The sequence below is a fragment of the Onthophagus taurus genome, chromosome 6, assembly GCF_036711975.1.
Source record: "Onthophagus taurus isolate NC chromosome 6, IU_Otau_3.0, whole genome shotgun sequence".
NCBI lineage: Eukaryota > Metazoa > Arthropoda > Insecta > Coleoptera > Scarabaeidae > Onthophagus > Onthophagus taurus.
The window spans coordinates 10341598-10356059 of NC_091971.1; the positions used below are offsets into that span (position 1 = coordinate 10341598).

General features: G+C 32.8%; 3 protein-coding genes and 2 non-coding genes across 5 annotated transcripts; 3 read left to right on the top strand and 2 right to left on the bottom strand.

Annotated features, from left to right (window-relative positions):
- Positions 1-3602: 3602 nt before the first annotated feature.
- Positions 3603-3674, top strand: TRNAD-GUC (transfer RNA aspartic acid (anticodon GUC)). Its single transcript has one exon. It is a non-coding gene; the product is annotated as a tRNA-Asp (tRNA).
- A 448-nt stretch (positions 3675-4122) lies between these two features.
- On the bottom strand, positions 4123-5889 carry LOC111418633 (piggyBac transposable element-derived protein 4-like). Its single transcript, XM_023051245.1, has one exon. It carries the CDS (start codon positions 5887-5889, stop codon positions 4123-4125), a length of 1767 nt encoding a protein of 588 aa, XP_022907013.1.
- A 2170-nt stretch (positions 5890-8059) lies between these two features.
- TRNAD-GUC (transfer RNA aspartic acid (anticodon GUC)) lies at positions 8060-8131 on the top strand. The gene has a single exon. It is a non-coding gene; the product is annotated as a tRNA-Asp (tRNA).
- A 916-nt stretch (positions 8132-9047) lies between these two features.
- On the top strand, positions 9048-10541 carry LOC111413243 (odorant receptor 49b-like). Its single transcript, XM_071196483.1, has 4 exons — positions 9048-9294; positions 9343-9497; positions 9549-10409; positions 10467-10541. Exons 1-4 carry the CDS (start codon positions 9048-9050, stop codon positions 10539-10541), a joined length of 1338 nt encoding a protein of 445 aa, XP_071052584.1.
- A 2823-nt stretch (positions 10542-13364) lies between these two features.
- LOC139430019 (odorant receptor 10-like) lies at positions 13365-14360 on the bottom strand. The gene is made up of 4 exons (XM_071196591.1): positions 14146-14360; positions 13839-14093; positions 13528-13788; positions 13365-13463 (listed from the first exon to the last, which is right to left on the bottom strand). Exons 1-4 carry the CDS (start codon positions 14281-14283, stop codon positions 13404-13406), a joined length of 714 nt encoding a protein of 237 aa, XP_071052692.1. The 5' UTR covers positions 14284-14360; the 3' UTR covers positions 13365-13403.
- Positions 14361-14462: the final 102 nt, after the last annotated feature.

A 14462-nucleotide genomic window follows, 5' to 3' on the forward strand; every position in this document is an offset into this window, starting at 1 on the left:
TTGAAAGTAATAATAATAAGAAATATAACACAATTTTAGGAGTTTATCATCCTAAAGGAGTTTTATAGGCAGAAAAGACATCGCGCGGTTTCTGCCCATTTCCAGTAAATAACATCATCTTTTGTATGTCACGTAATTAAAAGCGCAAGTAGGATTAAAGTTAGAATCATAAATATCCATATAGCGTCTTACCGAAATTGTAGTCTTGGATCAAAAAGGTAAACTTCAAAACCGTGACCTCTGAGATCAGCTCATTTCCAAAACAGGCATTCCCATTATTCTTCAATTGTAGTCACATATTTGGACTCAACTTTTTATTGAAATATATCCAAACTTGAAAAATGTCTAAAATATGAGATTTATTTGAAATATTTCAAAGACAACTTTATCTATAAATTAAGCAGGCAAAAGTTAAATGTAAAAATCAAATCTAATGAAATACCAAAAAGGGTAGCAATGGCGAAACTACTGATGCATAAAAGAAAGGTCAAAAAGTTTTATAACAAAATTGCAGATATAACAGTAATCTTTACAGAGAGATAACGTGATGACTATCGTGTTTGATTATATACAGAACTTGTCTTTTATGCCAGTGCTGGAAATATTTTATCTTAAAAAATGATGGTATTATGTTTCCAGTATTTATGATGTAGGCCGTGGAAACTTCACCTTCTATACATGAGATCCCACAAGTTATAACTTACCATGCTACAACAAAATAGATCATACTAGACTTTCCAAGTATGACAAGTTAAGTTTATAACCAGAAATGTTTTGTTATTATTTCAACGTTCTTTCATTAAGAAGTTTCACAATAACTTTGTCAAGGTTGATTGGTAAAGGAACATTCCATGACTTTCAAAAATTCATAACTAATTAATGCGTTCGTGTATCAATTTGAAATTTTGAGAAAAAGTTGTTTTCATTGAGGTATATAATAATGGCTAATGGTAATACAGCTATACTTCTAAATATTTATTTCCATATTTTTTTTAATTTTTGAGTCTAGCTCTAACCATGGGCATTGAAAGCCAGAAGACTAAAGGTGACTACAATAAAATGTAGAGGAAGAAGTAAAAAAATGAGTATTAATTTTGTCTGTAAGTCTGTGAAGTGATGTTAGAATTCTCTGAATCGACAACCTAGCATGCACAACCTACTCAGTCATTGCTTAGTCGTTATGGACTTTTCTCACACTAATTCTTAAGCTACTGCTAAAAAATGTAGTTTCCTGCTATCTGTTGGAATTCTTCCCAAAACTTTTGTATAGAATGTAATTGTTTGTCAGATTAATAGTTTAAGACTATAAAGTAGCACTAAAATCACCTTTTCAAATCTCCCAGGAGAACCGATAACAGCTCTTGCGTTTTGTTTAGCCTTTTATCTCTGCCACCGCTTTATCCATGTTATATCGATTGTATCTTTTATTTTCACTACATTTATGCGTCATCAGCATCTTGTCATCTATAATAGTTACACTAACTCCGAAAAGAAAACTTGATTAAATTACTTATCCTTTCCTTTTAGTCTGTATCTTATAAACTCATTACCTTCACACAGCTTAAGAGTTATTCGACGTGATATTGGATTTGTTGTTGCCGTTGTCGCTCATTGTCGGCTCAATTATCAAATCTCAATCAATTGCCATTTCAACGTCTTCCTCGGTATACTGGTTTCCAGTCTATACTCCTGGATCTTTTCAACATTTCGATATCTAAATATACATATGTATTTATTGACAACCTGAAACATTAAGACTATCTGCTCAAAAATAAGTTTCAGATAGTATAAAATACTATATTTTACCCTATACTTCGCTTTAGCTTGTATACGGGCCAGAGCGATAGGAATAGTAGAAAATGGAGCACGTGAATTGGGCCTGGAGCTGAATTATAAGAAATGTGGTCCGCTTGATGTATGAATGAAAACTCAAGAGCAGCTCGATGAAGATTATAGACCACAAATTCGTAAAGCATACAAGTATTTGGGTATCCACCAGATAGAAAGAGACTCGCAAAATAACTACGGACTACTAACATCAAAAATTATAGAAAAAGCAGCACAAATAATGAACTCAGGCCTAAACGCATCCCAAAAGATAAAATTGTTCAACACAGTGGTGGTAGCCGCTCCATTTTCTACTATTCCTATCTACAGTATGTCCCCGGATCGAGTTACAAAGAGGAAAAAAATTTTTGTTACTGATTTTTCAAACTTATCTCAACATAAATAATGCGTCGGATATGTTCAAACCACTAAATCGCACGAACTTTATATTCTAACTATAGAAGTTAACTAATTATTCCCATTTCTATGTAAAAATTATATAGAAACCAATAAAATAAAATAAAAGTTACAACTTATGTTAGTGAAAAATATACGGACAAATCAAATTAAAATATGGCTAATTGAATCAAATATTTCAAATGTAAATTTATGTAAAAACACACTATGTAAGTAATAAATATTATTTATTTGTAAGTGAACAAATCCTCATTCAAACAAATTCCCTCCCAATTCGGCACACATTTGAAGACGAGTTCTAAATTCTTTATAAGAAGTACGAATTTCCGCCAGTGGTAGAGATTCTATCGCTTTAATTATTCTTAGTTTTAATAGTTCTGCATCATCTTGTAATGGTTCACTGTAAACAATTTGTTTCAATCGTCCCCAAAAATAAAAATCCATAATTGTAAGATCACGACTACGTGCTGGCCATCAAATAGGACCATTTCGTTCAATCCATTTTTGACGAAATTGTAATTTTAACCATTTGGCACAATGTGTGAATGGTAAGCTGGGCAACTGTCTTGCTGAAAGTACATTGACCGTATAAAATTTAAGGGTAATTGGATTTACATCGCTCCAATAACGACAATGCTGGGAAGAAACAATGTCATTTGTTGAAAAGCTATCTGAAAAGCAGCGTCTTCCTCGTTTAGTCTCTTTGTCTGCCTTTTTATGGATAATACAGAACCCGTTTCCAAAATTTTTTTCATTTTGTGTCCGGATATTTTTGTTGGAATTTTTGTATAACTACACGAAACCATGATTCCCTAGTACCATAGCACAGTACTAAATAAATTCTCTCTTTCACGGTTAACATCGCATGACAAGACTTAATCTCACCAACATAAGTTGTAACTTTTATGGTTTCTATGGTTACATATCATAAATTGAACTTGAAAAATTTTCAATTTAGAAAAATTTTTACATAAAAATTTGAATAATTAGTTCACTTTTATAGTTAGAGTATAAAATTCATGCGATTTAGTAGTTTGAACATATCCGATGCATTATTTATGCTGAGATAAGTTCGAAAAATCAGTAACAAAAATTTTTTTTCTCTTTGTAACTCGATCCGGGGACATACTGTATATATAGGATAGATATATCTATATCTCGTATACAAGCCAGAGCGAAGTATAGTGGTCTATACTCCACTTTTTAACTATAATTATTTTAGATGTTTCTTGGTCATTTGATTCTATTAAGTACTTATATTATCAAGATAGCTATGTCGATTATTAATACAAATGAGGATTTCAAGTATTTTTGGTAATAAAGATCTGGAATTTTGAGTTAATGCACTCAAAAATAAGTCCCAGATAGTATAGTGGTGAGTATCCCCGCCTGTCACGCGGGAGACCGGGGTTCGATTCCCCGTCTGGGAGAATTTTTTTACATTTTAAAATTTAAGATATAATTAAATTATTATTTTTAATTGATTGATTAATTAATCTTGTTAGTTACAGCCTAAATGTTTGATATAATCATGATTAACACGTTAACGACCAGTCCTAAATTTTGTAAATTTACGTCTGGACCGGAGTAGTTTTTTGTTGAATGCTAGCACAAGGAAGTACAATAATATTTTTTCTTTGGACAATAACTTGTTTGGAAAGAGTTTTCAATAAAAAAAACATGTGCACCAAATTGGTACACGCAGTCTGATTAAAAAGAAATATATGTTAAGTTTACCATAGACCATGTGTACCATAGTGGGTCTCGACCAAAATCATTTATTCTACATTTTAGTTAAAAATAAAACAACATATTCCATTATGAATGTAAAATAACATTTTCAGTATACAAAAAAATATAAATACGTAACATTATTATTTAATTAACGAACGAAGTATGGCGCTCAAAAAAACAACTTACACACATATACGTCGCATTTTCAGAGCATGCACGGCAAAAAGAATAAACTTTTTTGGCATTTTTCATCGCCGAATGACGCCCTTCTCTTTCTGAGTACTTTTTATAGCAAGCTGAACACCTGCCCCGAGTTTTTTTATTTTCTATAGAGTGTTGCACTTGATTTTCAGTTTTGGGTTGGTTTTCCACAGCCAATAAGGCACAAACGATATTTTCGCGAAATTCTGTGATACTCATGTTCTTTCCAGTTACTTCTTTGAACACGACCATGGCATTAACTAGAACAGTGTTTGTCAATAGTTCAACTACAATTTTCCGGTACCATTTGATCCCTCGGCGTACTGGAGAACTATAGGAAGCTTTTTGATCTGAAATATCAATAAAGCCTTTAGCTGTATTATATTCCACTATGGTTGATGGTTTTAGAACAGAGCCTCTTTTCGTTGGAACTTCAACCATTTCTGGGACAGCTCTCGTTGTCAGAAATAGAACATCGCGCTTATCTTTCCATTTTGCTACTACAACTTTTGTGTTGCTTTGTTGCATCTTTATTTCGCCCTTTTTCAATTTGGCACTTGTGACTGCCTTCGGATTAAGTTTTCGGTTTTGACGCAAAGTACCAACCAAATGTGTTTGGTTATCATTCAGTTCATGTGCTAGACCAACACTTGTATAGAAGTTGTCAGTATAAAGGGTTCTTCCCGTATTGAGAAGAGGTTCCATCAGTTCCATGACTACTCTTGTAGCCAATGGCTTATCAGAGGTTTTTATACCACCACCACCGCCATATATTTTAACTGAATAAGTATAGCCTCCATCAACACAAAGTTTAAAAAGTTTGACACCGTACTTGTGTCTTTTGCCTGGAATGTACTGGAGGAAGCTTAACCTGCCCCGAAATGGAACCATTGTCTCATCGATGCATATCTTGTCCTTTGGATTGCAAAGATGTTGAAATTTTCTATTTAACATCTGTACAAGTGGAGAAATCTTATATAATCTGTCACCTGATGGGCAATTTTCATTATCAGAAATGTGTAGGAAATGTAACAATGCCTCAAATCGATTTCTACTCATGCGACCCAACTTTGCAACTTCGCTTTTATAAAGGACCTTTTTACTCCAATAATCTCGAAGCGTAGGTTTTTGATCAAGTCCCATCCAAATAATAATGCCAAAAAAACGCATAAGTTCATGTGCATCTGTATCATACCACTTAGACACAATGGAGTGTTCACTGACTGTCTCTTCACATATACCATTTAGTATCTGTTGTTCGGCGTATCTGTTTGTTTCCGTAACTAGTAAATCTTGAACTTCTTTGTCGAAAAATAAGAGGAAAAAATCAACAGGGTTTTGGTGATTGATTTTTTCTTGTCGAAATCCGGGTCTTCCAGAATATACAAATTTATTGAGTTTATCAGATACACAAACTTCACTCCACACTACATAATTACTTCTTGGAGCAACAACAGAATCGTCACTTGAATCTTTTCCAGGTGAATTAGGCCTATTACTAGGCCCAGGTGTAGGTTCTATTTTTCTTTTTTTACTTGGCAAAATAATGTCATTACTAGTTGTACTAGACTCAGAGTTCGAACCTTCGTCTACTTTGAATGTGCGGTCTGCATCTGAATCATCGTATGTGCTTTCGATTTCACTACATTCAAAGTCGCTCTCTTCCAATATTCGTCGAAGTTCTTCATCAGATAGTTCTTTGCGCGTCATATTTCTATTATACAGATACACACAACCAAAACACTTAATAAATCACATATAATCACTATAGAAGAAAGCAGTACAGTAGCCTACAACAACAATAAAATGAATTCTAACCTAAAATTTGACGTTTGTTGTTGACGGCACATTTGCAGATTTGACTGCATTTGACGTTAAAAATTCAATGACCAATTCAATAATATTCCATTCTTATAAAATTATATTAAACTTATTAAATTAACAATAATGACTTTTTATAGTTTTTTTCAAATAAAACAGGCTTCAACACTATTTTTTATCCTCTAAAAGCATAAGGAGGATAAAAAATAGTGTTGAATCCTGTTTTATTTGAAAAAATTATAAAATTACGAGGATTATCCTCATTATCAAGGTATTATAAGAAGAATAATGCCTTTTTTTAAACGCTGTAATAAATAAAAAAACCACAAATGATTTTTCCAACCCAAGGCTATCTTGTATTTCCCAGGTACCAGATCTACCAAACACCGTATAATTAAACACTATAGCTGCGTCCCTGTTAGGCCCACACGAGTTGAAACATTACATTTTCCTGTGTCCAAATAGGGTCACGCGGTCTCCCCAGAAATCAGAGTGCGCACCAATATGGTGCACATGGTCGTTAACGTGTTAAATTAAGTATAATTTCCAGATAGTATCATTCTAAAACTTTATCACTGTGTTAGTGTGTGCCAGACTGGACGTCGCGCCTTTATTTCTTTAGAAGGAGATATTTGTTTATCCCGTTAAACTTATTATATTTATTGAAACTGTCTAATTGTAAGATCGAAACCAAAGCAGTTTCAGGGACCGAAATTATTATGTCATCAACATACTTCTTTAAAAAAGGCACTTCAAAGTTTATCGTAGGTAAAATTTTGTTTAACACATGATCCTTCACGATTTGAGCCATAATGGGAGAAATCGGAACACCCATGGGTGTACCAAAAATATTTATTTCCATATTTTTTTTAATTTTTGAGTCTAGCTCTAACCATGGGCATTGAAAGCCAGAAGACTAAAGGTGACTACAATAAAATATATAGAGGAAGAAGTAAAAAAATGAGTATTAATTTTGTCTGTAAGTCTGTGAAGTGATCTTAGACATCATTGCAAAATTGATCACTGTGCTTCACCTTCTCTGAATCGACAACCTAGCATGCACAACGACACCTACTCAGTCGTTGCTTAGTCATTATGGACTTGAGCCATGTTTTCTCACACTAATTCTTAAGCTACAGCTAAAAAATGTAGTTTCCTGCGATCTGTTGGAATTCTTCCGAAAAGTTTTGTATAGAATGTAATTGTTTGTCAGATTAATACTTTAAGACTATAAAGTAACACTAAAATCACCTTTTCAAATCTCCCAGGAGAACCGATAACAGCTCTTGCGTTTTGGTTAGCTTTTTATCTCTGCCACCGTTTTATCCTTTCCTTTTAGTCCGTATCTTATAAACTCATTACCTTCACACAGCTTAACAGTTATTCCACGTGATATTGGATTTGTTGTTGCCGTCGTCGCTCATTGTCGGTGTTGGGTTCGTTTCTCAATCTATCATCAAAGCAATTGCCATTTCAACGTCTTCCTCTGTATACGGGTTTGCAGTCTATACTCCTGGATCTTTTCACCATTTCGATATCTAAATATACATATGTATTTATTGACAACCTGGAACTGTAAGACTATCTGCTCAAAAATAAGTCCCAAATCGTATAAAATACTATATTTTACACCATATTTCGTATACAAGCCAGAGCGATAAGAATAGTAGAAAATGGAGCGGCTGAATTGAGCCTGGAGCTGAATTATAACAAATGTGGTATACTTGATACATGAATGAAAACTCAAGAGCAGGTCGATGAAGATCATAGACCACAAATTCGTAAAGCATACAAGTATTTGGGTATTCACCAGATAGAAAGAGACTAGCAAGATAACTACGGACTACTAACGCCAAAAATTATAGATAAAGCCGCACAAATAATGAACTCAGGCTATTTTCTTGGAGCATAGCTTCCACGACTGGTTTTCGCTTAACCTATATTGAACTAGTATTTCCTATAGCTATTGCTCTTTTGTCGATTATTAATACAAATGAGGATTTCAAGTAATTTTGGTAATAAAGATCTGGAATTTTGAGTTAATGCACTCAAAAATAAGTCCCAGATAGTATAGTGGTAAGTATCCCCGCCTGTCACGCGGGAGACCGGGGTTCGATTCCCCGTCTGGGAGAATTTTTTTACATTTTAAAATTTAAGATATAATTAAATTATTATTTTTAATGGATTGATTAATTAATCTTGTTAGTTACAGCGTAAATGTTTGATATAATCATGATTAAATTAAGTATAATTTCCAGATAGTATCATTCTAAAACATTATCACTGTGTTAGTGTGTGCCAGACTGGACGTCGCGCCTTTATTTCTTTAGACGGAGATATTTGTTTATCCCGTTAAACTTATTATATTTATTGAAACTGTCTAATTGTAAGATCGAAACCAAAGCAGTTTCAGGGACCGAAGTTATTATGTCATCAACATACTTCTTTAAAAAAGGCACTTCAAAGTTTATCGTAGGTAAAATTTTGTTTAACACATGATCCATCACGATTTGAGCCAGAATGGGAGAAATCAGAGAACCCATGGGTGTACCAAAAATATTTATTTCTTTATGTACACACTCATCTTAGTGAGGGGCCTTCATTTGTGGCACGTGTAGTAGTTATAGTTGTAAATGTTCAAAAACGTTTTCTTTCCAACTTGCTAAAATAATAGGAATTGGTAATTAGGCAAACTTATTTCTACCATTCGAAATTTAGAGGTTGCAACAAAAAGTATTAAATATTATATTAATAATAAAATATAGAGTAATTAAAAAATTATTTATCAACTTTTTCATTATTTAAAATGTTTTGTTCAATTTAAAACTTTTTGATGAAAATACTTAATTTTGTACTGCATTTCATTGCAATCGATCTAAAACTCAAACGAAACTTTTTCAAACATACGTTCCACATTCGTTTAAAAAATTTAATCCATCCATGCGAGTATAAAAGCTCGACGCTTTTGTTCATTTCGATCATTCGAGAAAAAATTAACTCAAAATAAGTATCGGTAACATTAATAAAGATTATTAATCGAAATTAAAATGGTCGAACAAAACAGTCCAAAAAATTATTTCAAAATGCCAGTAAGAAATCTGTTTTTAAGCGGAATTTCAATTTATGACGTCGAAAATCCTTTACTAAGAAAACTCCATCGAGTTTATTCGGTGATTCTTCTTTTAACGTGTGGGTATGGATATGTTATCACCGAAATTATCCACGCGATTAAACATTTTCAAGAATTAGAAGTTTTAACGTTAACTTTATGTTACATTTTTGCACATACTATTGGTAAGAAAATTTAATCTTGTTTTGTTTTTATTTTAAACTTTTTTAAAGCAATTGGAAAAATTGTTGTCCTCACAATTCGAAGAAAACCCATTGGAAAATTTCTTAAATCTTTAGAAACTGGGGTTTTCTTACCAGATATTGAACGTGGGGGGGTTGAAGAAGTTAATATTATTTCTACAGCTGTTTTACAAACAAACACCCAAGTAAATTAATTTAATTTAATTTAATTTATTATTATTCATTTATGTTTTTAGGCAAAAATATTTGGAATTGTGGTAGTTTTAATGTTAGCAACAAAAATTATTCCTTGCATAAGAAATCCAACAATAACAAGATTTAAGGCGGATAATAAAACCGAAATAATCCCAGTTTTTCCTTATCCTTCAACCCTTCCTTTTCACGTAGATTATGGGGCGACTCCTTACTATCAAATTGCGTTTTGTTATCAAGTTTTTAGTATAGCTCTTTTCGGTTGGTATCTTGGAAACACAGATACAATAATAACGGGATTAATGATTCATGGAACGGCTCAATTTAGGATTGTTATAAACGCAATTTTAACTGTAACCGAAAGAGCGGCTCGGATGACGCCAAAAAACGAACCAATTCACGATAAATTAATTATGCTAAATTATGTTGATAAGAAGAATAATTTGCATTTAATTGAAACGTTCGAAAAATATCAAGGAAAGTATATTGAAAATTTAAGAAAATGCGTTCGAGGTTGTGTTATCCATCACCAAAGCATTATTCAATTATTAGATGATATAGAAAAAACTTTTAGTTTACTATTTTTAATACAATTCTTGGGGAGTTTGATGTCGTTGTGTGTTGGGCTTTACCAAAGCTCGGTTTCGCCAATTTCCGATCCAACATCCGTTAGCATGGCTTCGTTTACAACTGCAATGTTTTTTCAGTTATTAATTTATTGTTGGAATGGAAACGAAATTAGCGTTTACAGCGTCTTAGTCGCTAAAGCAGCTTATAATTGTGATTGGCTTCAAGCTGATAAAGATATTAAAACGAGCATAATGTTGATTATGATGAGGGCGCAAAGACCTTTGTATTTAACGGCGGGAAAGTTTTCGAAAATTTCTTTAGAAACATTTACAGCTGTAGGAAACTCAATTTTTAAGTTTTCATAATAATTTAATGATAAATTTGTTTTTTAGGTTTTAAGGGGATCTGTTTCGTATTTTATGGTTTTAAATAAGATGCAAGAGGAACAAATGGAGACTGCGAAATAGTAATGCTTTTATTATAAAATTTTTGCTTTTTATTTAAACTTTTTGATTCATGTTTTTCAAGAACATGAAATAACTTTGTTAGAACGGACTTTGTAGGTCTGAAGACGCACGGCTAAATCCAAAACTTTCTAGTTCTAGGTAGGTCTAGTGTTAGTTCTAGTTTTAGTTGTTATAATGCAGTATGCAACGTTGTAGATAACTGTTAGAATTTGTGTGCATTAAAATAACAGTTTATGGTGTAAATAAAAAATTTTTCAATACCTTAAAATGTTCTTCTAAATCTCTACTTTCATGTCCATATAGCTATAGAAGCACACTATGCAAAATACAAAATATACCGAACATGAACCATTACTATGTTTTTTAATTTACGATTTTCCACATTTTTTTGGGATATCTAGAAAACTGGACGTGATGGAGAAAAACTAAAGACAGCTTAAGAATCAGCTTAAGATTCTACGTTATAAAAAATATCACAGTCATCTCTCAGTCTCTCATTATCATATCTAAATCATCATCATTCTAAATCCCTCCTTATTCTAAAATAATAAATTATTAATAACAAATATTTTTCAATAATTAATTAAATTCATAATAATCCCATCGGCGACTCCAATAGTTAATCCAAAAATCGCACAACATATCGTTTGGTAAATTGAAATTAATTCATGTACAGGTGAATAGTCGTTTTTAAATGGTATAAAACAAATGAATGGCTTAGTAGCGATTTTAATTGTGCGGTTTGTTTGACTTATTTAATCGCAAATTTCAACAATTTGTATATCAGCTAAAATCCTGTTGCCCCATGATTATCACAACGAATATATAAAAAAAATAACACTGTATAATCGATGTAGTTATAGCATTTTTAATATAGGTACTTTCCATTTTACCACCTCTTTATGGGTTTGGTAAAAATCGCCCAGAAAAATGAAAATTAAAAAATTTTACGAAAAGCTACAATTTGAATTAATTAAAATTATTTATTAAACATTGAAAATTTAATTTTACCTAAAAAATGGCTTATAAAATATGTAATAATAAAACTAAATGTGTTCACGTTAAAATCATATATAATCTCTAAAAGTTTTAAAAGAGGATAAAGTGTAGCTACAAAAATGTACATTGCCAAGCAATAAATTATGTAAATCCATTTCAATTTAAAATTAATTTCGTTCATGGGAATCCCGAAAAATAGTAATATTTCGAAATCAATTTCTTGACCCATTTTTAGATTAGTGACATCGTCGGATTAGCCATCAGTCTTCTCTCTTTAGAAGAATATTCTATGGTATAGTATTAAATGGCTACTGTGAGAGTGATGGTGTGCTTCAGATGTAACCTCTGAATGTTAGGAATATAAAGTGCTTGAAGTGGTTCTTGATTTGGGTTATTCCCAGACATTTTCATATTGATGTGGGAGAAATGGTGGATGATTGTTTTGTTATTTCTGAAGAAGGGACATGCATTGAAAGGAAAGGAACAAAAAACTGAGCTTTCGATGGGTTACATCAATAAGCGAATGGCATACAGATGTCCGGACTGCATGTATGTAGGAAACCTTCCGCATACAGCACCTAGGTCCCAACGAGCCCCTTGTACATCCTCCTGCACTCTCTCCGGCTACATCAACCAGCGTAAGGAATTTCCGAAGGCTACTTAGGATACAGCTCAGAGGTGTGTTCCTAATGCCATCTATGCTTGGCCATTCCCTCCGAAGTCTCTCATTCTGAGGTCTTGTAGAGTGGGGCAATCACACAAGATGTGTCGAAAGTCTTACGAAAGACAAGGCTGCCTCTGCTGAGGGATAATGTAATACTTCCTTAGACAGATGACAGCCCTTAACTCTATCTCACCAGTTCATTAACTTTTTGTGGGTAAAATCTTTAATTATCTCAATCTGAGTTGATAAGAATGCAGCGATTATCAGATGACAACCCATAACAAGTCCTGAGGTAATTGTTATTCTATTTAGGGCTAAAATAGCTTTTCTACTGTCAGTGTAAATTGTAAAAGTCTTACCTAGCAAGTTTGATCTGACAATAACGTTAGCTTCAAGTTGTGTGGCGATTAACTGTATGACGGTGGTACTTTTACCTAGAGGTTCAGATACATGGAGTCTCAGATCGTACGAGAAGACTCCGGCTCCAGCTCCTTCCCGTCTACTTGAACCATCAGTGTAGATATTAAGGCTGTTTTCTACCTCTACTTCTATGGAACTGGGGTGGGTGAGATATTTCTTCGTAAAAATGTGTTGTAGGGCTGTGAAGTCCGTTTTACATTACCTTTTTTAGTAAGCCAATTCGTCGTTCAGAATCCGGAATGTACATATGTCCAGGTTGAAGACATCTGTGTTATTGTTGGATATATCATGGCAGAAGATTTTCTATAAAGAAGATGGAATTGGAGATCCTTGTGGGCAGCCTTCTTGTATGGAAAAGAATATTCTTAAAGGAATTATTTAATTAAGTTTAGGAGATAGCATTGAATTTTCAACATATTTAGCTTTCACGCCACACCGAATCGAAAACCGTCCGGTCATCTCCCCACTCTTCTCTATCCATATCCTCCTGTTCAAAATCTCAAACCTCGAACTTATGGCATCACCAAGTACATATTCAGATACACTACCTTCTGATCATTTTACAATAGCACCACATACTTCTGGATTAGCTTCAAGTTGCTGAAGATATTAAAACGGATATAATGTTGGTTATGATGAGGAGGGCTCAAGGGTCTTTGTTTCATGGCGGGAAACTTCTTTAGAAACATTTGCAGCACTAACAAAGTTTATTTTTTTATGTTGCTCATACAATTTTTAATACAATATTTTTATTATATCTACACTCTTTTCTATTTTAATTATTCTTCTTGATTCATTTTCTTCAAAAACATAAAATAAGAACCAGAACCTTTCATCAGCTGGAAATAATAATAAAAAAATAATTATCATTTGAATGAAATGATACATTTTCTTATTACTTACACTCATAAAACTCTCCAATGATAAAAAGATAAATTTCCCAGCAGTCAATCTAACCGGTCTTATTGACCTAGTAATCATCAACAAAATTGATTTTTGCGTTTTTAATTCGGTGACCAACCAATTTGAATGAAAAGCGACATCAGCGATTTCATCGGAAATTAATTTCACTTCATTTCCATGCCAGCAGAATAATACAATTTGAGTTGACATCAAAAATAAGTAACAGGACATCGTACAAAATGGTATGGAGAGAACTGGGAACTAAAAATTGTAAATTTATAAATAAATATAATCAAATAAGAATAACTTACAATTGATAGTTGATATAATTGCATGCAAATTAATAAACAGCTTCCTGCAAATTGAACCAAAAGCAACCAACTAAAAGTGTGTTCACATCCATCAGCTAAATCTAAAATTTCTTGGTGATGTTGTATGATATCGCTGATACAATAATCAGCGTATTTTTGTGCTTGCCCAGGAAGTTTTTCTACGAGGCAAAGTCCATTGGGTAATTTTTTAGGATTCTTATACTTTTCTAAATCAATTTCATATCCGTCTTTATTCTAAAATAATAAATTATTAATAAAAAAGTATTTTTTAATAAATCATTCGAACCAAAAGTATTTGGGTTCGGTCAAGAAAAGTTTCCAAACTATGTATTAATATTAAAAATTGTGCTTTAATGTGTGACATAAATCCATAAATGATCGCATCAGCAGCACCGATAGTAAATCCAAATATAGCACAACACATCGTTTGATAAATTGAAATTAATTCGTGAACAGGTGAATAGTCGTTTTTAAATGGTATGAAACAAATGAATGGCTTAGTAGGGATTTTAATCGTTTGGTTTGTTTGACTTATTTCATCGTAAATCTCAACGATTTGTGGATCAGCTAAAATCGAGTAAAGTGCTCGTTGCCCCACGATTA

Coding starts and splice junctions, on each gene's coding strand:
- LOC111418633 (XM_023051245.1), bottom strand. CDS start 5,889: ATGACGCGCAAAGAACTATCTGATGAAGAACTTCGACGAATATTGGAA.
- LOC111413243 (XM_071196483.1), top strand. CDS start 9,048: ATGGTCGAACAAAACAGTCCAAAAAATTATTTCAAAATGCCAGTAAGA. Junction 9,295..9,342: donor CATTTTTGCACATACTATTG/GTAAGAAAATTT, acceptor ACTTTTTTAAAG/CAATTGGAAAAATTGTTGTC. Junction 9,498..9,548: donor TTTTACAAACAAACACCCAA/GTAAATTAATTT, acceptor TTATGTTTTTAG/GCAAAAATATTTGGAATTGT.
- LOC139430019 (XM_071196591.1), bottom strand. CDS start 14,283: ATGTGTTGTGCTATATTTGGATTTACTATCGGTGCTGCTGATGCGATC. Junction 13,789..13,838: donor AATTATATCAACTATCAATT/GTAAGTTATTCT, acceptor TACAATTTTTAG/TTCCCAGTTCTCTCCATACC. Junction 13,464..13,527: donor CATTGGAGAGTTTTATGAGT/GTAAGTAATAAG, acceptor TATTATTTCCAG/CTGATGAAAGGTTCTGGTTC.